This window comes from Cottoperca gobio, chromosome 10, assembly GCF_900634415.1.
Source record: "Cottoperca gobio chromosome 10, fCotGob3.1, whole genome shotgun sequence".
Lineage (NCBI taxonomy): Eukaryota > Metazoa > Chordata > Actinopteri > Perciformes > Bovichtidae > Cottoperca > Cottoperca gobio.
The window spans coordinates 27,061,340-27,085,284 of NC_041364.1; the positions used below are offsets into that span (position 1 = coordinate 27,061,340).

The 23,945-nt window shown below is 41.3% G+C and overlaps 1 protein-coding gene across 1 annotated transcript; it reads left to right on the top strand.

The window, feature by feature from the left end:
- The first annotated feature begins 4,590 nt into the window (after nt 1-4,590).
- Nucleotides 4,591-23,677, top strand: cfap96 (cilia and flagella associated protein 96). The gene is given in 9 exon segments (XM_029441157.1): nt 4,591-4,615; nt 8,060-8,305; nt 8,901-9,120; nt 9,264-9,359; nt 9,361-9,396; nt 9,629-9,704; nt 11,820-11,995; nt 22,974-23,144; nt 23,623-23,677. Coding segments are annotated over 9 exon segments (1,101 nt in total).
- The last annotated feature ends 268 nt before the right edge of the window (nt 23,678-23,945 follow it).

Sequence of the window (23,945 nt, forward strand, 5' to 3'; positions counted from 1 at the left end):
GTTTTGGAGATATTGTTTGGCCATGCATTGCTGTAGCGTACCTAAACAAGAAGGGTGAAATCAAAGCAGCAGAGGCTGGGATATCCTCACTTTTACTCCCCAATATGGGTCAAACTCCAAATAACACTGGATCCTACACTTCCTACAATGCAACTCCTAAGAATGTATTGGTAAATGCTGACATTTTTCAATCTTCACCCCTCAGTTTGTAACCAGGCTTTTTGTTAAAAATGTTTACAACCCCAAACTGAGACAGCTGCACAATACTTTGGATTCACACCCTGAGATTACTTACTTTGGCTAATGTTAGGGAAAGATCCTAGTTTCTGTTAAATGTTAATAAAAATAGTTTCTATCCAGTCAGTGTTTGTGCAGGTGACATTACATTTCTCTCAAATGTATCTGCAGACACAAATTATTAGGGTTGCTGTGGCTTCACCTGCTGCATTTTAGTGTTGATAATCTAAGAAATGCTCAATAATAACTATGTCTTTAATTTATGCAATGAGCTTTGCAACCAATTGGACCCACTATGATGGCTCAAGGCTTTCACCTACTTTCTCTGATGTCCAGATGGTTTTTGTAAGAGTTCCTTCTGTCCGTTAAATGTTTATTGTTGTTTGTACTTCCTGTTTTATTTTGTGTTACTTACCTCTCCTCTCGTTTCAGTGTCTCTACTGCCTGCCCATGTGTTTTCCATTAGTTTGTTAGTGCTTCCACCTGTGTCTCGTTACCCCGCCCACTTCCTGGTGTATATAGTAGCTGTGTGTTTTATTCCCCCTTGTTGCCAGTTCGTCTTTGTAACTTCTGTGACCTGATTCTCCTTTCACCTATTCCTTGTTGGATTTGTTTGCCACGCTGACTGCCTACCGGTGTACCGAAACTGTTTTTACTTCCAGTAAAGACGTATATTTATATCACTATCAGTTTCTATCTGTAGTTGTTAGTGATGGCGAGCTGAAGCTTCATGAAGCATTGCAGCTTTCCATTCTATTGGTTCGTATATGGGCCGAAGCTTTATTTGCTCTACTATGCCATCAAGTGGACAATAAATGTAAAACCGGCAGAGTGATTATAATGGCATGTCTTTGGTGTGTGAAGCTTTACATTTAAAAAATGAATAAATTATGGACTTGGTGTCTGTAATATGGTGTCTGTCAATGGCGGGGTCAAAAGGGAAAGTGGAAACAAATTGGGGAGAGTGTTGTGATGTGAATGTGCTTATGTTACGTCAGCATTGATGAAATGTTATTGTTGTATCTAAGTTATTTTGAACACAACAGACACTTCAACTTTTAAAATACCAGAAATGAGAAGAAAGACATAACAAAGGATACGCTGTGTTGTCACATTTATTTACTGTAGCCTATATTACGCTAGTTATTATTACTATCTAGTGATGGCAGTGCGATACTGAAGCTTCAATACGTGCTTCAAACCCTGAACTACAATTCCATAGAACCACTGCTTCAAAGCTTGCTTCAAATCATGTGACATGATAGATAGATAGATAGATAGATAGATAGATAGATAGATAGATAGATAGATACTTTATTCATCCCGAGGGAAATGTAGGGGTCCGAAGCAGTAACTGCTTCATTGCCTGAATGAATCACCGTACTGGTTCACGGTCCAATCAGGTGATTCACTGGCACTGCCTCGTCTCAATTCTGACAGGTTGAGACAGTTTTGAATTTGAGCGCCTCAACACTTTATAATCGCAAATTTGTGGGTTGTTGTCGTAGCATGCGTGGTTGCTGTTGAGTTGTTGGTATTGCGTTTGTATTGGATCATCATGGAGCCAGCCAACTAGCGAAACAACTTTTATCAGCATCATCTGTTCCTTCTGAGCAAATAAAGAAACCAAATGTAAATCTGTTGAAAGAATAATGTGCATCAAGAAAAATCTTTGAATGTTCACTATCCCACAAAATTACCATTTGTGGTGCCCCAGTAGCTCAGCTGGTAGAGCGGGCGACACACGTTTAAAGACTTGCCGCAGCGGCCCGGGTTTGGAATCTGACTTGAGAACATTTGCTGCACGTCATCCCCTTTCTCTCTCTCTTACCAATCCTAAACTGAACCTTTTATTAAAGGCATAAAAAGCTCAAAAAATAATCACCCCCTGTAATATTTTCCCAACACCCTCTTCTCAATAACACAATACAAACATTCATCCATTTTTATTTTTAAACAGAACATGATATTCAGTCTTAGTGAGTGTGTGTGTGTGTGTGTGTGTGTGTGTGTGTGTGTGTGTGTGTGTGTGTGTGTGTGTGTGTGTGTGTGTGTGTGTGCGCGTCAAAGAATTTTCAAGGCAAAGATACACAGATCCACTGCAGCCTTGCACTTCGCCAGTAGAGGTCACTGTACCTGAAGCTTCGAGTAATGAACCCATTTTAGAAACAATTGGCTGAAGTGGTTCAGTGCTTCACAAAAGCTTCATTTGCCCATCACTATTACTAGGTGCATACCTTGTTAGGAGAGATCAGCTCAAAATGTTCCCAGACAGGGGAAAATCTCTTCTTTCTCGCTGGTTCCATCACAAAAAAAGAAGAAGTTTGAATAGATTGAAAACAAACACGCAAAGTCCCTAGTCCACAAATTGTGAGGGGGATCAATTGCGGTTCGCTCCCCCTTATATTCCGAATCTCACGCCAAACCCGCCAACCAGTTCCTGAATCAGTCACGTGGTACGGCAGGTTCAACACAAGCCTCGATACGCGCTTCACAAAAATCTTCCGCGAATACTCGACACACGCTTCGAAGCCTCGACACGGAAGGACACATCACTAGTAGTTGTGCTTTTGAGTTCTACTTCCTGTATTCAGATTGTATTGTTACAGTTTTAACATCTGACTTCGGCATTACTGGAGATAAAGTAAAAATGAACAGAAACACTGGTGTGAAAATGCGTACATAGTATATATCTATAGTTTTCTTTCATTTAGACGAGTGGTAGACAAAGTCTACCCTAATTCTTTTAGTGTAGTTTTTTATTTAGGTTTCAATGAAAAATGCACTTATTTATAATGTGACTTATGTTTAACTTACTGTTAAATTAGTTAAAGCACCACATGTTAAGATTGATATCTAACACCTGTGAGTAGTTCCCATCAACACTTATAATTATTCAGTTACATGTTTTTAAATGCTGTCATTTTAAAGTCACCTGATTTTATTTCTCTGTTTGTGAATATGAATACGAGGACTGATTGTGGCTGTGATTATGAAGTAGGGAATGGATTTCCTGCTTTGTGTTGCATGTCAGTAAAGCTTAGAGGAAGAGAGAAGTAAGAGGAGGAAATTGAAAAGCTGGTATTAGAATTTACACGATTCAAATTACTGATTCAACTCTTTATACCCAGCACTTAACACAGATCCAATTACTTGCTGGTAACTTTATATGGTATGATGTTTTGACATGTTGAAATGTGTTCATTTTGAATTGACTTAATATCTCTGCTTTGTAATTTGTCAGTTTACAAAATGTGGATTCACTCATAATCTTCACAAATCTTGGACCAAGTAGCCAAATCCTGACGAGTGGCATCCTTCTTAAGTGCACTGTGACAGTCATGATAGTTGTGATTGCCAATGTGAAATCAGTCATCAGAAGCAGGGCATTACACAAGAATGAACAGTATGAGCCTCACTTTCACTCATCGTATAAAATACTCTATAAAATGACTCTTTTAAATTAATTCACAAATTATTTTTAAAATAATCTCTCAACAGAAGAGCCACATCACCAGAACTATGTCCAGGATAACCTGAAGAAGCTGTTAAATGCACAAACAGACTTACTGCAATGGTGATGAAACAAAGATTAAAAGTAAGCTAGACACGTAAAACTTTACATTTAGCTTGGACACCTGGATGTCTTTTCACCTGCTAATCACCAAAACCCCTTCCTGAACTCTCTGTTTCCTGGTCTTGATCCATGCTTTCAGTCAATGAACCTGTGGTCAGTTCAGCCTGTGCACTCATTGTGCTGTTGATCGAGAGCTCACCTGTTACTGGCAACGTTTCTTTTTAAACACGTTGTGTCCACAACTGTCGGCCTGGTGGTGCAAAAATAAAGGAAAGTCAGAAAAGTTTTATCTGGAAAGATGCAACATTTAGGCCTGTTTGGGAAGCAATATTGCAACAGCCATAAACAGAAAGGACCCTGTGAACATGTGCTACTGCAGGGAGCTGCTTCTACTCTTTCTTTTAGACCATATTTGTTAAAAATTTTGGAAATAGTCTACATTAAAAGTGTGCTGAATGTTCTGTTCCATTCTCAGCTCCTGTTTGCGGTGTACCCATGTGAGTACAGACACCGGTCACTGGATTACTATGATACTGAAGAAGAAGAAAAAAATGAGATCGTCAGGCAAGTTTGACTGGAGTATGCTTTTTGACTTGGACACAAAACACAATGTTTTGCCTCAACTCTCCCCCTCTTTCGGCTTTCTCTTGTGTCTTTGCCCAGTGGAATGTTTATTACAGACCAATTACTGAGGAGTGCAGTGAATATTTCAATACCCCCCTCCCCATGTAAATGTAAATGCTGTCTGAAAGGGCTTCAATGTGGTTCAACTCAACATGCCCCCCACACGCCTTTGGCTAGGTCTGTGAAATATTACACGTATATGAATGTGGTTTTAGATGACAATTTACTTAACGTATATCCATCATCAATCATTCATAGTCTGTTAAGACTGTTAACTAAATTTCTTCTGCAATTAAAACAGATACAAAAATGAATACACATACTGAATGTCAGAGTATGATAAACACACAGCGACATCATTCAATAATAGATTTCTGATTCCAGTGTCATGCATGTTTTCCTATCAATTACTGTGGAATAGCTCTACATACTGTGTGTGTGTGTGTGTGTGTGTGTGTGTGTGTGTGTGTGTGTGTGTGTGTGTGTGTGTGTGTGTGTGTGTGTGACCTAGCTGCTGCTACTGAGCTGCCCTCCCATTCTCCAAGGATGTTTGGCCAACAGAGTCAAACACTTTGTCACAATGTCTCTCTTCCTCTCTCTCTACATGTTGTCAGTTGTCCTCTCTCTTTTATGCCACTGTCTCTGTATCTTCTGTCTTTGTCCATTGGAACTGTGTTTATTGTTTGAGTCTCCTCCTTTGTCTGTCACTTTCTCGCCATCTCTTCTCTATCATACCTCCTTCTCTCTTTCTCTGTACTGCAGTCCTCCTCAATACCTAGCAGAGAGCATTTGGGATTTTTATAGTAGAGTGCTATTTTATCATTCCTAAGGCTGGCCTGACACCTTGTGGCAAGAGAGACAATATATAGATAAAAAGCATCTTTAATGGCAGTTAGGGCAGTCATATCAGCCAGCGTGGGGACCCAGAGCTGGTCATTGGAACATGAAAACACAAGGACAAATAGTAGCCACACAGAAAAATGCATTAACTGGCAAATCAAATGTATTTATACAGCCCAATATCACAAATGACACATTTGTCTCAGTGGGCTTTACAGACTGTACAGCATACGACACCCTCTGTCCTTAGACCCTCACAAGGAAAAACTTCCTAAAAGAAACCTCACAATTAAAGGAGGAAATGTTAGAAACCTGAGGGAGAGACTGAGGATGGATCCCTCTCCCAGGACGGACAGACGTGCAATAGATGACGTGTGTACAGAAAAATAAACATAGTAAACAGAGTGTGTGTGTGTGTGTGTGTGTGTGTGTGTGTGTGTGTGTGTATATATAAAAATATATATATTTATATACATACACGCGTACAGTGCATCCGGAAAGTATTCATACCCCTTCACTTTTTCCAAAAAAAATTTATCTTAACATCCTACACACAATGTGACAAAGTGAAGAAGTTTTTTTAGAATTTTTTGCAAATGTATAAAAAAAATGGCAAAGTGGCCAGACAGAAGCAACTGCTCAGTGCAAAACACATGAAAGCCGCTTGGAGGACTGTGAGAAACAAGATTCTCTGGTCTGATGAAACTAAGATTGAACTGTTTGCCCTCAATTCTAAACGTCACGTCTGGAGGAAACCATGCACTGCTGTGCAATACCATCCCAACAGTGAAGCATGGTGGTGGCACCATCATGCTGTGTTTTTTTTATTCAGTGGCAGGGACTGGGAGACAAGTCAGGGTCGACAGAAAGCTGAATGGAGCAAAGTACAGGGAGCTCCTGAATGAAAACCTGCCCCAGAGCGCTCTCTAACCTTTCCAACAGGAGAACGATCCTAAGCACACGGCCAAAATAACGCAGGAGTGGCTTCTGGAGAACTCTGTGAATGTCCTTAAGCGGACCAGCCAGAGCCCGGACTTGAACTCAACTGAATATCTCCGTAGTGCAGAAACATATTCGTAGTGCAGAAATACATTCATAGTGCAGAAGTACATATTGATTGAGGTAGACAAATACATATGATAGTCTTTCCAGTGTGGATTAATACAATCAGGAGTAATTTACTTCACATAAATCAGGAGAAGGATTTTGAATTCAATTCTGTATTTTACCGGGAGCCAGTGCAGTGCAGCTAATACAGGAGTAATATGATCCCGTTTCCTTGTTCTTGTCAATACACGTGCCGCTGCATTTTGGATGAACTGAAGAGTCTTAAGCGACTTTTTGGGACAACCTGATAACAATGAGTTGCAGTAATCCAGCCTTGAAGTAACAAATGCATGGACTAGTTTTTCTGCATCATTTTGAGACAGGATGTGTCTTATTTTTGCAATGTTACGTAGATGAAAGAAGGCAGTCCTTGAGATTTGTTTTATGTGGGAGTTGAACGACAGATCTTGATCAAAGATGACGGCAAGATTCCTTACAGTGGTGCTGGAGGCCAAGTTAATGCCATCCAGAGCTTCTATGTCATTAGAAAATGCGTTTCGGTGGCGTTTAGGGCCAAGTATAATAACTTCAGTTTTGTCTGTGTTTAACATCAAAAAGTTGCTAGACATCCAAGGATTTATCGTTAACAAGTACAAATTGAGATCGCTCAGATAAATAGGACCTGAACCAGCTTAGTGCGGTTCCTTTTATGCCAACACAATGTTCCAGTCTCTGTAGTAGAATGTCATGATCAATAGTGTCGAAAGCAGCACTGAGGTCTAACAAGACAAGAACAGAGACAAGTCTTTTGTCTGATGCCATTAGAAGGTCATTGGTAACTTTCACCAGTGCCGTCTCTGTGCTATGATGAACTCTAAATCCAGATTGAAAAACCTCAAATAAACTATTATTATGTAAAAAAATCACATACTATTTTTTTCAGAATTTCTGTCAAATGTTGTATTTGTACTATGTTGTTTATCCTGTACACACGACATCTATTGCACGTCTGTCCGTCCTGGGAGAGGGATCCCTCCTCAGTTGCTCTCCCTGAGGTTTCTTCCATTTTTCCCCCTTTCATTTTGGGGTTTCTTTTAGGAAGTTTTTCCTTGTGCGATGCGAGGGTCTAAGGACAGAGGATGTCGTAACCTGTACAGTCTGTAAAGCACACTGAGACAAATGTATAATTTGTGATATTGGGCTATACAAATAAATTTGATTTGATTTGATGGATGCCGTCACTCCTAATCAGACCAGGTTTTCCCCAGAAAGTTCGCCAATTGTCTACGAAGCTCACATCATTATCTGGACACCACCGTGAGAGCCAGCGACGGAATGATGACATGCGGCTAAACATGTCATCATTCAAAAGATTTGGCAGAGGACCAGAGAAAACTACGGAGTCCGACATTGTTTTGGCAAATGTACACAGTTTATTTACTTCCCCATCTCCAAGGTAACCAACCTGTACACAGAAGATAGACAGATGGACAGATAGATGGACAGATAAATAGATAGACAGAGCGATATACAGATATACAGATAGATAGATGGACAGATAAACAGATAGATGCATAGAGAGATAGATAGACAGATAGACAGTCCTTACTCTAAGTCAACAACAGGTATGTTTAAAACTATATATGTATGCACATGTGTATGTTTATAATGTGTGTATGTGATAATTACATTATCCTTACTATCAAATTTACAATTTTCTAAACTTTAATACAGGATTGTACACTGGCACTTCTTCTTGTAAATTAAAATATGTGAAAGGTGCACACTGTGTGTGTGTGTGTGTGTGTGTGTGTGTGTGTGTGTGTGTGTGTGTGTGTGTGTGTGTGTGTGTGTGTGTGTGTGTGTGTGTGTGTGTGTGTGTGTGTGTGTGTGATGTGAAAAGTGACATGGAGTGCCTGGGTCTCTTTAAAGAGATGAGCTACATCTCTGTAGGAGATCCGTATACTTCACCCAACAACCGTAAGCATAGTATCTATGCATCTGCCAGATTAATAAAAAAATGTAATAAAGATCAATTCAACAGAGAGATTCAATTCACAAAAAAGATATACCCCATTGTGTATATGTGACGACTTGCCCAGGGTGTTCCCTGTCTGCAAAAAAAGCAGTTACAGATAATGCATGGATGTACTTATATAAGTATAAGTGACAGTCTTTAGCCAGTTATAAATGACAAAACCAATCTTTTTTAGTTACCTTAGTGGCATCTAGCAATCCATAGACCATATGCTTTCGAGGAACATGGTTCCAAACTGTGAGTCTATGAATTGTCCATAGCAACTAGCACACTGATTCTGGAAAGACATGCTGCTGCTTAGATTTTAAAATGAAGTTTTCATGTAAGATGGCGAACAACAAATCTGATAAGTAAGTACAATTTAATAAGATTTTGCTGTAATGGGCGAACTGACCAACCTTTTGATGATGACGCAACATTGTACACCGCTACCTACATTCTAGCAAAGTCATATTAATATGTTTGGTGACACAGATGCATCACTCTAGAGAGATCAAGGTAGACGTGAATATGTGATGTCTTCCTTTCGAAAGCCAGGTCCATTCAATGAGTCAGCCCATCGTAGCCGGCAGATGCAGGCGGGTATCGCTAAACAACGATGTGCTCTCCAGAACGGCTTTTTTGATAAGTCCTTCAAACGGATATTTGAACATGAAGCACTGAGTGACCCTCTAAGACTGGTCCGACAGAATCGCATCCAGCAGGCCAATAAGAACCTGGGCAAGGCTTTCCTGCCCGGTAACAGGACCACGAAGCTGTAAGAGATTATACACAAACATAACACACACACACAAACACACAGGAAATACAATGTATAATTTGTCCAGTACACGTATGTACTTTCCTGCCCTGTTCTAAAACCATGAGCACTCTCACATCTGTCTTTGTCTCTGCCTCCAGCTGTGGTTCAGGTAGTTACTATGGGACTCTGTCAGGACCAGTTGAAGCCATGAGTTCACTGTCAGTCAACCAGAAAGCACATCGCTCTCCTGGACGTTGTCACCTCACCTCCAAAGAAAGGCAGTGGTTACAGGTATATGGCAAGAACTCTTTCATAACCACAGCAAATGAAACTCATTGTTTTCTCTATACTCTGTAACAACTACAATACTAGAGGGTGTAAAGGCATTTTTACAAACTGGTAATCAAATATTTGATCAAATGTTAATATATGAATTGTAACTGTAACAATGATCCTATGACTAGCCCATTTATATTAGCAATATGTTGTGCAGCTGAAGTAAACACCATGTTATCTCCCGCAGCTATCCCAATGTGATACTGTCCAAAATTGAGCTGTATGCCTCAGACCCTTACAGCAGAGCCAAAGAAGTACTGAAGGTAACATTTATAAGAACATTCTGAAGGTATTACACCTTTGGGCCTCATATTCCTTTTTAGTTTTGACCATCATTTCTCTTGGTTATAATAGCACTGAAATTGCTGTGATGTGGTAACATGGTGACATCTCTAAAAAGAAGTCATACAGGGCCACAAACATTAGTAGTAGTCAGACGATCAAATGATCAGATGTGGTTGTAAACAAGCCAACCGGTTAGCTCGATAAACAGGTGAGAGAAGAATGTGGCAGGTTGATTATCAAGCATGAGCAAGTCTTTCCCTTTGCTGTAAGGAGTTTTACTACATTTGTGTTATGAGTTACTTCACTGATTAACTTCTTACAGTACTAGTGCACAAGCAATTTTTTTTTTTTAATGTGCTTTTCTTTTCATGCATTACTGACTTTAGCTTGAAAGGCTAATATATGACCTTGGCTATACCCTGTTTAGCTTGCTGTTCCCACTGGGCATTGTTTCAACATATTAATTACATGGATAGACACAGATGAGTGGGTAGAGTGGTGGGGTTCAATATAAGAATGTCTGGTTATTAACAAATACTAATGATCATTTAATGTTAATACAACTATTAATATTAATAAACTGATAGATTGGATTTGTTAATAACTGGCACTACAAAGGAGTAGATGCAGTTAATAACTGGCACTACAAGGAAGTAGGTGCAGTATCTCAAAAAGGCATTGAAATGGAGAAGTTATTATTAAGAATAATGATTAATAATTATATTTCTTATAATTATTAATAATTATATTGAATATAATTATTCATTGTTATATTAAATATAATAATTAATTTATCAACTATTATGACTTCAATTTAGATTTACATAAAATCAACCACCTTTATATCAAAGGAAAACGATAGCCAGTTAATTAAGTCTCATAAAATAGTGTCATAAAATATACTAGACTATGAATTAGTAGCTCCATCCATCCATCGTCTACCGCTTATCCGGGGTCAAGTCGCGGAGGCAGCAGCTCCAGTAGGGAACTCCAAACTTTAATTTTCCGCGCCACATCCGCCAGCTCCAACTGGGGGATCCCGAGGCGTTCCCAGGCCACTGTGGATATATAATCTCTCCACCGAGTCCTGGGTCTTCCCCGGGGTCTCCTCCCAGCTGGACGTGCCAGAAACAACTCCCTAGGGAGGCGCCCAAGTGGCATCCTTACTAGATGCCCAAACCACCTCAACTGCCTCCTTTCAATGCAAATGATCAGCGGCTCTACTTTGAGTCTCTCACGGGTGGCTGAGCTTCTCATCCTATCTCTAAGAGAAACGCCAGCCACCCGTCTGAGAAAACCCATTTCGGCCACTTGTACCCACGAGCTCGTTCTTTCGGTCATGACCCAACCTTCATGACCATAGGTGAGGGTAGGAACGAAGATGGCCCAGTAAATCGAGAGCTTTTCCTTCTGGCTCAGCTCTCTTTTCGTCACAACGGTGCGGTAAAGTGACTGTAATACTGCCCCCGCTGCTCCGATTCTCCGGCCAATCTCTCGCTCCATTGTCCCCCCACTCGCGAACAAGACCCCAAGGTACTTGAACTCCTTCACTTAGGGCAATGTTGACGAGGCTTGTCAACCAAGATAGCCCCTCCACACCCAAAGCCTTCAGCATTTCTGGACGGATCTCATCAACCCCTGGGGCCTTGCCACTGTGGAGTTGTTTGACTACCTCAGTGACCTCCACCAGGGAAATTGACGATGGTCCCCCATCAGCTTCCAGCTCTGCCTCTACCATAGAGGGCGTGTTAGTCTGATTCAGGAGTTCCTCAAAATGCTTCTTCCACCGCCCGTTAACTTTTTCAGTCGAAGACAGCAGAGTCCCACCCTTGCTGTACACAGCTTGGATGGTTCCCCGCTTCCCCCTCCTGAGGTGCGGGACGGTTTTCCAGAAGCACCTTGGTGCCAACCTAAAGTCCTTCTCCATAGCTTCTCCCACACCCACTGCTTTGCTTCTGCCGCGGCATAGGCTGCCGCCCTTCGAACCCGTTGGTACCCTGCAACTGTTTCCGGAGTCCTCCGGGAAGTCGAGGTCCTTGACCGTCACCACAAGTGTGACAGCCCACCCGACCCCAGCGTTTTCTCCCATGAGTGGTGGGCCCACAGGATGGATGGATCGGAGGCACCACGTAGCTTCTTCGGGCTGTGCCTGGCCGGGCTCCGTGACAAACCCGGCCACCAGGCAGCCACTCCCACCATCATACAAGCCCCTCCTAGCTGCACAGAAGATCTCATCAATCCCCTTCAAGCCCTCGTTCCTGAACAAAAAGGTTAACCCACCACTGCTCTACCACATCAGGGTGAGAGGGAAATATCTGAGTTAAAAATCAATTGGTGATGAGAAGTAAATAAACTCTTGATTGTATTGTCACATTTAATGATTATCACATGTACTCGTCCACCTCAATCTAAATGTATTATTGCACAACATGTATTTCTGCACAAATGTATAATGAGCACTATATTAGTTATGAATGAAGCACTGTAGGTTCTCTTCAAAGAGTTTCAGGTCCACCTCCATCTCGCCACCTACAAGACGACCCACCAAGGGGCATAACCGCGCCAACATGGACCAATGAGGGACGACGACACCCTTCTGTAGAGAATATAGCAAAATGATTATGATGTTTTTGTAACACTTTCACTTGTACCAACAGACAGCTAACTGGCTCTTTATTGATTCGGACTGTGGACTTGGTGTGTGAAAGTGTCCTCGGCTGAGGGTATTTTTTGACATTGCTGTCATCATCACTTTAAATAAATAAGTATCTTGATCAACTAGAAGTTTACTGGATTCAATTGAAAGACTATCTCAGCGCCCTTTGGGCCTCAAAACCCAACAAAACCTGGTGACCCCGACGTGATGATCTGAAAGTTCTGGACACGAGGGCGACTGGAAGAGAAGGAGTGCGTTCAATGACATTTACAACAGGCCTGACAAACGATAAGGTGAGCAAACCTGTTACAAACGAAATTGCAATAGTTTATTGTAGAACAATAGTACTTGTAAATGTCAAAGAACACACTCTGAACGCTGTCTCATAAAATATACTATCCATGCTGTTTGCATATTGATGAAGTGATGGTGACAAAGTTTTGAAAAATACCATATGAAACTGTGCACAGAAAAGGTTTTAAAAAGTGACACCGGTGTAAGAAATAAGGTTAAGAAATAAGGTTTTCGAGTAGCGCTCGATTTGATAGTGTAAAGTTAAAATATCAAGTCTTTGGGTTAGAAAGCGCAGTCTGAGTGACTGGTGGTGTCTGCAGGAGGAAAAGGCCAACGCGGCCTGTTCTGGTTAAAAAGAGAAAGCCTTAACAGTGAATATTTTGATGTGACTGCGTGGAGGAGGTTGACGAATTCCCCATTGTCTCACTATATATTTATTCATCTTCCGTAGACGACCATAGACACATAGTTTAAAGTAAGTAAGCATTTTGAAGTGGTTTAAAAGATCACGGAATTCGGCTGTGTGAGAGAAGAGTGACCTTCTCTTTAGCGGGGGCTAATCAAAACCCTATTTAATCCTAGCGGGGGCTAATCAAAACCCTATTTAATCCTAGCGGGGGCTATAAAAACCCTATTTATTCCAATAATAACGGCATAGAACGAGTATCAATGCAGTGTGGTTTGGAAACTATATGTTGATGAATGTGTGTGTGAGTTGTTGAAAAGCAATGTTGTTTGTAAGTGAATGAATTGAGGCGTCAAAGTCAAGCTATTTTAGAGCTAACGTCTATACAGCTCCAGGCGCCCGCCTGAAGCTAACGTGGAGCTAACGCTTGTTTGGGGTTACATTTACGTTTGTAGCGGAAAATTTAACCGTGCAAACTGACTGTTTGACTATCGATAGATAAAGGGGAATCACGGGAAGGTGTTGGGGTTATTAAAAGTTGAAAAAAGTCTCACCAGAAGGAACTAGTTGGTACGAGTGTTTAACAGGGCCGGCAACTCGAGCGTATACAAACGCCAAGAAGTTGTTCGACTTTCGAAAGCACCTCGGAACAAACAGAACCTTGAGTCTCACGCTGATAACATTTGGGGTTGGGCATTACAACGAAGAGTTTGTGTATTGATAAAAAGTAACGAATACAAGGCTTCGGCTCCAGGGAATGTACTTCTACACGGAGTGTGCGCGCTGTAACAGTAGCTCCATTGATTCGATTCCATTTCCTGTTTTTGTAATACAGTAAGTTCTCCACCAGGAGTTCCAAAGGGACAAAGCCGCAAGAAAATTTGTAGTTTCATTGACTTGACTTGTAGTCCATTTCCTGTTTCTGTAATTCTGTAAATCCTCCACAAGGAGTGAAAAAGAATTTGTAGTTTCATTGATTCGACTTGTAGTCCATTTCCTGTTTTTATATTTCCGTAGGTTAAAAAGTATTTTTTTGGTTTCCGGTACCATTGACCTCACTCAAGTTGAACTTTGACCCTCTTGTTGTGGACATATGCCTCCATCTGGTGGACAAAATTGAATTTACACCCAAATTCAAATAACTACTAAGAGTTATAATTATAATAATTGTCACGAATTGCCCATTAGAGAAAAAGTTTGAATAAGTCCTGCCTTTGATTTACCTTTGATTATACTTATATTTCAGATTTACATTTTATGGTTTTGATTTACATGTTTCCTTTTTATTTCTGATTCCAGATTTAAACTTAGGAATTTTACACTTCCAATTTTTATTTTCTATTTCAGATTTAAACATAAAACATTTTTAATTTCATTTCTATTTTAGATTTAAAACATAAACATTTTTTGCTTTTAATTTTATTTCTCGCTCAATTAATTTTTGAACTTTAAACATTTTTTATTTCTAATTTTTATTTTCATTTTGCGCTCAATTTATTTGAATTTTGAGTATCTCCACTGACTGAACAACATTTGAGGAATTTCAAATTTTCAACATGATGGATCCATCTGAAAGCTCAAAGCAAGTCAAGGTTGTGTCCACAGCACAGTACAAAGAACAAATGTACCAACGATTGGATGCCTGCACCAAACCGAGTGAAAGAAAGAAGGTTCGAGCAAAGACAGAAAAGCTACTACTCGCATGGCAAGAAAGAGGATTGTTTCCAACTGATGATCAACCAGGTCCAAGTGAGGACCAAAGAAGGGCAGTTTACGAATTTGAAAATGGCGAATATCAACAAAAGATGACAGCATGGGAGAAGACAGGAGAAAAACGAAGATTTGGAGCTGTAAAGAAAGCCGCATTGAAAGCTGCAAACAGAAAATCCAGAGCTATGCATCTCCTTCTACTCTTCAAGAACATACCTCAGACCGCACCTGAGACAATTTGTGTAATCAGGGAAGCAAAAGAAGAAGAAAAAGGCACCAAACATGAAGAAACTACACCTGTCCAGCCTACATCTCAACTCTACCCAGATTTGACACAAGTCTCCGCCCCTCCAGCATATGCACCCAGTCAAAATCCTGTTAATCCCACTCCAATACAGGCACCCATGATGGGCATAAAGGGAGGATGTCTGAAAGTAGAGGAGGGAGAAACAGAGAAACGACTAGAGCACCTGATGAAACATGTCCAACTACTCGAGGTAAAATTAGAGGAAAAGCTACTCAACGCCCACTCTCCCTCTCATTTTGTTGCTCGCCCTGCTCCAAATCCACATAAAGAGGTACTACGCACCCCAGATTCATACTCAGTTACACGCCAAAGAACGGGCTATGACAGCCTGGAAAAACTGGAGGAAGAAGCAACAAGCAAGGAGGGACCTGAGTATGAAGAAGATAAAACTGATGAGGATGAAGAAGAATTTGAACAAGCTGAAAGAAGCTCAAGGAATTCTGAAAGGAGTCTCAGCACGATTTCCCCAGAAGAAAAGAGTGACTTCAAGACATACTTTGTAAAAGGACGACTGAAGATGAAAGAACAGTCAATTTCAACTAGGACCAGAAATAAGATGGAAGAGCAAAGAGCAGCACAACAGATGCCACTCATGGCAACACCAGGAGGACCCATGATATACCACGCCTGGAGTCATCGTGATTTGGAGAGTTTGGCGGCCAAATTGCCTCCCCTCACCTCAGGAGCACAGAAATGGATTAATGAATTTGAGAAATACACAGCAGGAGATCGTGTGTGTGTGGGAGACTTGAGGACTCTCATGGGCAGACTGGAAGGAAAAAAGACGATGCTAGACATGGATCTCATCGCTGGATGCAATAACGAGGACGATGAAAAATCCTTCAATCCTCACAGGAATCATTACTGGGATGCTATGAGAGACGCTTTTCCCACCACCCGCAGCATAACAGCAGTGACAGGCCTAAAGAAAGGAAATGATGAAGACATGCATGCTTTCCTGAAAAGAAGCGAAGGCGTCTGGTTAGACAGCACTGGAGAAAGACATGACCTCTCTCCATCATGTACCATGTTCTGGAGACATGCAGTGATAAAGGCTCTATCTACTCATGTCCAAAACTGTCTGAAGAGTGTGGTGGGACTAGACTCAATGTCTAATGCACTTTGGAGAGAGCACCTTGTGCATCATGACGAGCAACACAGGCAGACAGAAGTGCAGAAGGAAGAAGAACATCTGACAATCACCAGAAGATTGGCAAAGGCTCAAATGGCTGAGAAAGACACTGAGGCTTCAAGAAATAAGAAAGATAAGAGACAGATGTTAATGGGACAGTACGATACTGGAGAATTCCCAGAAACAACAATACAGACTCATACACAGCAACAAGTTCCTCAGAATGGACCTCCATGGCAAGTACCAAACAGAGGAGCATGGAGAGGGGGTAACAATCGCTACAGAAATTATGAAAGAGCTCCGCCACAGGGATGCTTTAATTGTGGAAGCGCATCTCACTGGGTCAAAGATTGCCACCAGTATGGGCAACAAGGAGGAGGAAACCCCTACCAAGGAGGAAACTCCTATCAAGGAAGAGGAGGATTCCCTAACAGTAGAGGAGGAGGACATCCCACCTATGGAAGAGGAGGAAGAGGACAGCACGGTCCTGCAGGAGGGAGAGGACAGCAAAGTTTTGGTAGAGGAAGAGGAAGAAATCCTCCCAAAATGCCACTCGCTGCATGGGAACATTCCCAGGAATGGGATGGTTCCTCACAATGAAGATGCCCAGAGGATCCAACTGCAGGTGAAGCTATTCCAGCTCAGAATGAACCAATGGTCACCTGTACGATAGAAGGAGAAAAAATGGAACTGATGGTGGACACAGGAGCAACAGCGTCCTGTATAACTTCCTTGAAAGGAAAAACACCACCTCTCTCTACAAAGACCCTTCGAACCGTTGGATACTCGGGAAGAACAGAAGAACAAAAGTATACCATGCCATTGGTCACTGTACTTGGTAGACAATCCCTGCTACACCCTTTCCTCTTCTCCCCAAAGTGTCCTGTAAACCTGATGGGTAGAGACCTGCTGGTTAAAACTGGAGCACGAATTCTATGTTCCAGTGATGGACTGACTCTACAGTTTCCTGGACAAATACCTCTGCATGGACAGTATCAAACAGATCAAAGGATCTTGGTGATGACATCAAGCCCTACCCAAGACATTGAAGAAACTACCACAACAGTGTATTGGAGCCGCCTGTTGACAGAAGGTCAAGACACTCCAGGAGTCCAGAAGACTTACATGGAATGGAAGCCTTGGATCAACACATTAGCTCCATATGGACCTCCACTTGATCCTTTACACTGCACCTATAACTACTTGCGTCAACCTGACGAAGAGTATCAACAAGCCTGGGAGGAAGAAAGAAACATGACAAAGGAGCAAATAGAAGTCAAGGACATCTACGTGGGACCTCAAGGTGTAGCTGCATTCTGTGCTCTCACTAAAGAACAACTGCAATGGTATGCATTATCAGCTGAAGCAGTGCCACATATCACACTGGCATTGGCAGTAGGATCTGAAGCAAGGTCCTTAGGTCCCATGATAAAGAGAGCCATGTCAATCAACTGGCTCCCAACCAATATTGCCTGCGTATGGAGAGCAGAAGATGAGACTATGTGGAAAATCACTCACCACAGTATGGATGTTGGCATCTTGGAAGAACAAGAATTGGAAAGAGACCATGGAAGAGAACACACCAACCATCCTGACACAGAAGAAACACTCAAAGATATCCCATCATATTTGTGGACAACTGGAGACTATGATGTAGGTTTTGTGCCTCATCATGAGGTCTCAGTGACTCTCAAAACAGAACAATCATCATGTTGGTTACCGCAATATAACCTAAAAAGAGAGCAGGTTGAAGGAATAGGAGCAACAATCAATGGACTCCTAGAAGCTGGCGTAATCAGACACTCAAACTCCATCTGGAACACACCCATTTTACCAGTCCCAAAAGCTGGCAACAAAGGCTGGAGAATGGTTCATGATCTAAGAAAAATCAACTCTGCTACGGTGTCACAAAATATACCTGTTCCAGACCCATATGTGGCACTTCAAAATCTCAATCCTGAACACAAATACTTCACAGTCATAGATCTGGCTAATGCTTTCTTTTGTCTACCATTGGACCCTGAAGTACAAGACATATTTTCTTTCACATATAAAGGACAGAAATACACCTACAACAGAATGCCACAAGGCTACAAAGACAGCCCAGGACTGTTCAATCAAGCTCTGAAAAAAGACTTAAGCAGCTTACAACTGCCACCAGGTGTAACTCTGATACAGTACGTTGATGATTTGCTGCTCGCAGGCACTAGTGCTGAATCCTGCCTGGAAGCCACAGCAAATCTCCTTACACTACTTGCAGAAGCAGGATACAAAGTCAAGAAAGAAAAAACTCAAGTTGCAAGAAGATCAGTCACTTTCTTGGGAAGACTCATTTCTGCAAACAGCCTGACTCTAACCAATGCACAAAGGACCTCAATCCTATCACATGGAAAACCAAAGACAGTACAACACATGTTGGCATTTCTTGGATTGACGGGTTACAGTAGGACTCATGTACCAGATTATGGAAATCTGACTCAACCACTCAGAGACATGCTCTCAGAAGCAGGAAACAGAAACCTCCCTGCTGAGCTCATCTGGACTACAGAAGGCAAAGAAGCTTTCACTAAGACTAAACAAGCCTTGGGACAAGCTGCACATCTATGCTCCCCAGACTACAATGATGATTTTCATTTGGATGTTTCTGAAACAGGAGGGATGGTAAATGGAGTCCTGTTTCAGAAAAAAGGGGGAGAAAGACATGTACTGATGTACCACAGCTCAAAATTGGACAATGTTGAACAAGGACAAACAGGTTGTACAAGACACCTGGCTGCTCTAGCAAAGACAATTCAAAAGACTGCACACGTGGTGATGTGCCACCCTCTCAAAGTAAACACTACACATGGTGTAGTGGCGTTTCTAAACTCACAAGCGTTCACTTTTTCTCCAGTTAGAAAAGTAAAGATAGAAGAAACACTAACTAAGCCCCACATCACATATGTGGCAGGGACAATCAACATGGCAACAGGACTGAATTCAGAAAACCATGACCCACATGACTGTGCATTTGTCTCACAACAAGATCTTAAAATTAGATCAGATTTGGAAACCGAACCATTGAATAATCCAGATAAAATTCTATACAGTGATGGCTGCTGCTACAAAGGAGATGAAGGAAATGTAGCTTCCTATGCTGTAGTGCAACAAAGTGGAGAAAACACACAAACTTTGGAAGCACACATCATTCCACAGCCAGCCTCTGCACAACTTGCAGAAATAGTCGCGTTAACACAAGCATTGAAACACGGAAGAAGGCCAGAGAATAAATGTATACACAGACTCTGCTTATGCATATGGCGCTGTCCATATTGACGGCCCCCAGTGGATGAGAAGAGGTTTCCTGACTTCATCCAAAAATCCTGTCAAACATGCTGAAGCATTAAGAGCCCTACTGAAAGCGGCACTGCTGCCATCACATGTTGCTATAATGAAATGCAAAGGTCATCAGAAAACTGATACAGCAGTGGCAAAAGGAAATGATGCAGCAGACAAGGCAGCTAAAGTAGCAGGCGGCTACACTCAGCAAATGATTTGTTTGAACAGTGAAAATCAAGAGCAACTCACTTTGGAGAGCATCAAAGAAATGCAAGCACAAGCAGGAGTCTATGAGCATAATCAATGGGCTCATAAGGGAGCCACCAAGACTGAAGGAATCTGGAGAGCTCATGATGGCAGACTCGTGGCACCAGCTAAACTATGTCACCTGTTGATCAAACAAGCCCATGGCCCCACGCATGTTGGAAAACTAAGAACAACAAGGGACATAGAGGTAGAATGGTGGCACCCATTTATGAAAGAGATGGTTGAAAACTTTGTAACAGAATGTGATACCTGTTGTAAATTTAACAATAAAAGAACATACAAGTGTCCTATGGGTCGTTTTCCAGTGCCAGATGCACCATTCAAAGAGATATGTATTGACTATACAGACATGGGAGCAGAAAATGTGGTAAGAGGGTACAGATATGTTTTGGTAATGGTCGATCGTTTCACTAAGTGGATTGAAGCAATTCCCTGCAAAAAAGAAGATGCCAATTCTGTAATCAAATGGTTAAAAAATGAACTCATACCAAGGTATGGAGTTCCACGTTGCATACGATCAGATAATGGGACACACTTCACGAGCCATAAGCTTGAAGAAGTAGAAAAGTATTTTGGCATAACACACAAATTTGGGTCAGTATATCATCCGGCATCACAGGGTTTGGTAGAACGAGCTAATCAAACACTCAAAAGAAAACTTGCTAAAGCATGTTATGGTAACAAGTTAAAGTGGGTAGATGCCCTACCTTTGGCACTCATGTCAATGAGATCCTCACAAAGCAGTCAAACACATTTGTCTCCACATGAACTGTTAACCGGTAGACCAATGCCTGGCCCTCCACGCGAAGGAGGGCACGGTCCTGTATTAGATCTATGGCAGATTGAGGCAGATGAATATGTCAAGGCTTTGGCTAAAATTATCGAAGTTTTGTCTACACAGGTGGAAGCAGCAGCAGAAAAACCTGACGAACCACCAGAGACTCCTGTTGGACCAGGTGATTGGGTAAGGGTCAAGGTCCACAAAAGAAAGTGGTCTGAACCTAGGTGGACTGGACCGTGGGAGGTGACAGAACGTACTTCACACGCGCTCCGGGTAAAAGGTAAAACAGGAGCTAATTGGCACCACCTCACACATTGTGTACCTGCACTGGCGCCTTCTCGCTGTTTAGCAGAAGTTAGTCAAGATTTGAACCTGCTGGAACAAAACAGTACTGACTAATCGATTTGTGAATCTAGAATCAGCACCAGAGGATAAATTGTCCTTTTATTTTAATTGCTCCACAATTTACATGGACTCCATAGGAGTACCACGTGGTGTCCCTGACGAATTCAAAGCTAGAAATGAAATTGCAGCGGGTTTTGAGTCCATTTTCGTTTGAGTGACTGCCAACAAAAATGTAGCTTGGATTAATTACCTTTATTACAACCAGCAGAGATTAGCAAACAACACCGTAGATGCTTTGACTGGAGTGCATGAGCAATTAGGGCAGACTAGCCTGATGACATATCAGAACAGAATTGCATTAGACATGTTGTTGGCTGAAACAGGGGGTGTCTGCAAATTGTTTGGATCTATGTGTTGTACTTTCATCCCAAATAACACAGCCCCTGATGGATCCATTACCAAAGCCTTGGAAGGACTCACCGCACTCAGCAAAGAGCTAGCCTCAAATAGTGGGGTAAAGAATTACTTTACAAGCTCCATGGAGCGTTGGTTTGGTCAGTATAAGATGATGGTGTTGAGCGTTCTGTTGATCATACCGATAACGATAGGTATACTAATCCTGTGTGGATGTTGCTGCATCCCATGCATCCGCACCCTAACCACTAAGCTAATCACCACCGCCCTGACCAAAGAGAGAGCTGAAGCAGGTCAGTTTTTGATGCACGGAGAAGACGAGTTCCTCTTAGAGGAGGAAAGACAAAGCCTGCAGGTAGATGTTTTCGTGTGAATAAATTCCACTAAATGATCACTCCTGCCATGCCTCAGCTACTGATTTTACTGTAGTTAGTCTCACACTGTAGGTACAGTTTAATACAGCTACCTCAGTCTTACATAGACATTGCAAGTTACCTATATTTACAGTCTTTTACTGATGTTCCAGGTATACTGAGATTTACTGTTTTTCTACTGTTTTTCTACTGTTTTTCTACTGTTTTTCTACTGTTTTTTATTGATGTTATAAGTGTGCTGAAATTTACAGTCTATAATTTACAGTTTATAAAAAATGAAGCTAAAAGGGATTTTTACACTGGAATAAAAGGTGAAGCTAAAAGAGATTTTTATACTAGAATACAAAGCTGTTAAAGACAAGGCTGCTACTAAAGGTATTTTTTATCAAAGACAAAGTGACATTACCGAAGGTATTTTTATACTTATTTAGTCATAGTCATTGTTCTCTAAATTCAGGTACGTTATTTGATTGAGGTATTCCCTATTTTATAGTCATTGTTGTCTAATTCTGGTACGTTTTTGATTGAAATAAAAACCAAACAACTAAGAATGTATTATTTCATACCATATGCTGTATTCTTGCACCAATTGGTGCTTTATATTTACTGAATGATATACACACCATAAATGGTGTGTACGGAGGGAATTTGAGAAGTAAATAAACTCCTGATTGTATTGTGTCACATTTAATGATTATCACATGTACTCGTCCACCTCAATCAAAATGTATTATTGCACAACATGTATTTCTGCACAAATGTATAATGAGCACTATATTAGTTATGAATGAAGCACTGTAGGTTCTCTTCAAAGAGTTTCAGGTCCACCTCCATCTCGCCACCTACAAGACGGCCCACCAAGGGGCATAACCGCGCCAACATGGACCAATGAGGGACGACGACACCCTTCTGTAGAGAATATAGCAAAATGTTTATGATGTTTTTGTAACACTTTCACTTGTACCAACAGACAGCTAACTGGCTCTTTATTGATTCGGACTGTGGACTTGGTGTGTGAAAGTGTCCTCGGCTGAGGGTATTTTTTGACATTGCTGTCATCATCACTTTAAATAAATAAGTATCTTGATCAACTAGAAGTTTACTGGATTCAATTGAAAGACTATCTCAGCGCCCTTTGGGCCTCAAAACCCAACAGTGACCATTCCTGAACATTGACCAGTGATATGTCTGTTTTATATTTTAACAATGTATCTGGGTGTTTATGTGACCGTATCTTGTGTTGGATTGGAGGTATGAAAGTAGGGACTTTTGACACTTATCCCTTACATTCTCTTGATCCGTACATCCGTATCATTTGCCGTTCCAAACCAACTATTCAAGAGCCAATCTTCCGTCCTGCTCCTGGTCCTAAGAGCATACCTGTCAAGAGTATCATCACTGTCAATGTTAACAGGTTTGATCCCTATCTCTATTATTGATCTTCCCTTTCTCTGTTCTCACATGGAGTGCTTTCAGGTGACACAAATCACCTCTGAAGATCCTAATTATTTCTCTTTGATAGGAAAAGTCCCAAATTTAAGGAAGCTTCCTACAAAGTGGCATTTCTAGGTGGTGGAACTGTCTCATTCAGGTAGGACACAGATGAAGCTTCCTTCTGAAGCTTCGAGAAACAGGCTGTGAACACAACACTGGCTTATGACCTTATAAAGTTATGGCGACGTGTGTTGGTAAACAGTTGCCAATTTCAACATCCAGCAGACATGCAGCATCAGTAGCATTCATCTGCAGTCATTGAGCAGGTAGTATACAGAGTACCTAAGTAGGTAGAGTGCAGATTATCTGAGCAGGTAGAGTACTGAGTACTACAGAGTACCTGAGCAGGTAGAGTACAGAGTACCTGAGCAGGTAGAGTACAGAGTTTTATTTTTCAGGAGTGTGCACTCTGCAAACTACACCGCAACCATTACATCTGTGATGACATTATGACTACATTACCCACACTGCAAAAACTACACGTGTGTGCCCAAGTGTAATAATCTGATAATTAGATTCAAAATCTAGTTGGTCTTGTTTTTAGTATAAATGGATTATCTTGTGCTTCCTTTCTGTAGATACTAAAAGATCCTTAAGTAAATGTCACTTGCCTTGTCTTGATAGGAAGCATGTCCAACACTGGCTGCCTTTCGCTATAGGCCATAATATTCCTACATATATAATACTTTAAAAAGTGTTTATTGCAACTGATGATGATACA